Below are 1,441 nucleotides of genomic sequence, written 5' to 3'. Positions count from 1 at the left end.
CAAAGCAAATGCCAGCTCGATACGGAGCTCAAAGCCTGTGGCACTGGAATAAATTACATATAGAGCTGAATGGCATTTGGAGAGGAAAAAAAAAAAATCCCTGAAACTATTAGGTATCAATGAGACATTTGTCTTTTTTTTTTTTTTTTTGAGGATGAGACTTTTTTTTTTTTTTTTTTTTTTTTTTTGAGGAGGGGGGACAGGGAGGGGGGTGAGGGTCAAGGGGGGAGGGAATTATGTACAGTCTTGAGAAAAAGTAGCTGGGAGCCGAGGAAATGGTGCGAAGGAGAGAATTTCAGTCAGGATCAATAAAGGGATAAATAGACCTCCCATCCTTTTCCTCCAGCAGAGAGAGACCGTGAGGGAACCGCTGGTTTATCAGCAACGTGCTTTTCCCCCCCTCCTTCCCCTCCCCTTTTTTTTTTTTTTGCCTTCCTTTTTTTTTTTTCTTTTTTTTTTTTTTTTTTTTTTTTTTTTTTTTCCTTTCCCTCTTTCTCTCTCGGTCTAAGCTGAAAACTGATTACAGGTTGCTTATCGACTCTAGCACAATTTCACCTCCTCGCAGCATAGATCTTGGAAGGGTTTTATATCGCATCAATTATTTATCATATTTTATAAATCCAGCCGCACAGTCCCGTGCCCCCGAGGAGGGAACAGGAGGCGATTGGTGCCGAGGTAGCCACGTGCCCTCGCGTCACTAGGGCCGGGAGGAAAAAAAGGCTCTTTTTTGGTGTAAATCTGGACTCTAATTCCGTAATATATCACGGTACCTCGTAAAACCGACACTAAAACGTCCCGACCTACAAATCACCCGGCCAAATTATGAGTTCATTGTATTATGCCAATGCTTTATTTTCGAAATATCAAGCCGCAAGTTCGGTTTTCCCATCCGGAGTCTTTCCAGAGCAAACTTCTTGCGCTTTTGCCTCTAACACCCAAAGAACTGGGTATGGGGCAGGATCTACTTCTCCTTTCGCTGCTTCCATGCCTGGGCTTTACTCCAGTGGAAGTGCTGTGCATCCTCAACCCCCCAGTATGTATTCCTCGGGGTATGGCCTGGAGCACAGCTCCTTCAACATGCACTGTTCCCCCTTCGAGCAAAACCTCTCCATGATGTGCCCGGGAGATGCTTCCAAGCAAAACTGCAGCAAAACGGACCAGAGGGACTCAGATTTACAAAGCGACAGTAATTTCCGTATCTACCCTTGGATGAGGAGTACAGGTAAGTCGGAGTCTCCCTAAAAAAAAAAAAAAAAAAAACCAACTTGCTTTACTTGAGCTCTCAGAGAAGACCCACCTGAGCTATCTTCAGTAAAAATCTCTGGGGGGGGAGGGGGGAATTGTCCCTAACTCCTTTCATGACGTTTCACTGAAAACGCATCTTCAAAAGAGAGAGGGAGAGAGCGACACATCAGCCCCCCCTTCCCCAATCCATCCCCCC

At 45.2% G+C, this 1,441-nt stretch overlaps 1 protein-coding gene across 1 annotated transcript; it reads left to right on the top strand.

The window, feature by feature from the left end:
* The first annotated feature begins 779 nt into the window (after window positions 1-779).
* HOXB7 (homeobox B7) lies at window positions 780-1,242 on the top strand. Its single transcript, XM_009074947.1, has one exon. It carries the CDS (start codon window positions 823-825, stop codon window positions 1,240-1,242), a length of 420 nt encoding a protein of 139 aa, XP_009073195.1. The 5' UTR covers window positions 780-822.
* The last annotated feature ends 199 nt before the right edge of the window (window positions 1,243-1,441 follow it).

Source organism: Acanthisitta chloris, unplaced genomic scaffold (assembly GCF_000695815.1).
Source record: "Acanthisitta chloris isolate BGI_N310 unplaced genomic scaffold, ASM69581v1 scaffold20155, whole genome shotgun sequence".
Lineage (NCBI taxonomy): Eukaryota > Metazoa > Chordata > Aves > Passeriformes > Acanthisittidae > Acanthisitta > Acanthisitta chloris.
The sequence above is the reverse complement of the archived record's forward strand: the minus strand, read 5'-3'. Positions and strand labels throughout refer to the sequence as shown.

What these genes read in the sequence shown, in the direction of transcription:
- HOXB7 (XM_009074947.1), top strand. Translation starts at nt 823, where the DNA reads ATGAGTTCATTGTATTATGCCAATGCTTTATTTTCGAAATATCAAGCC.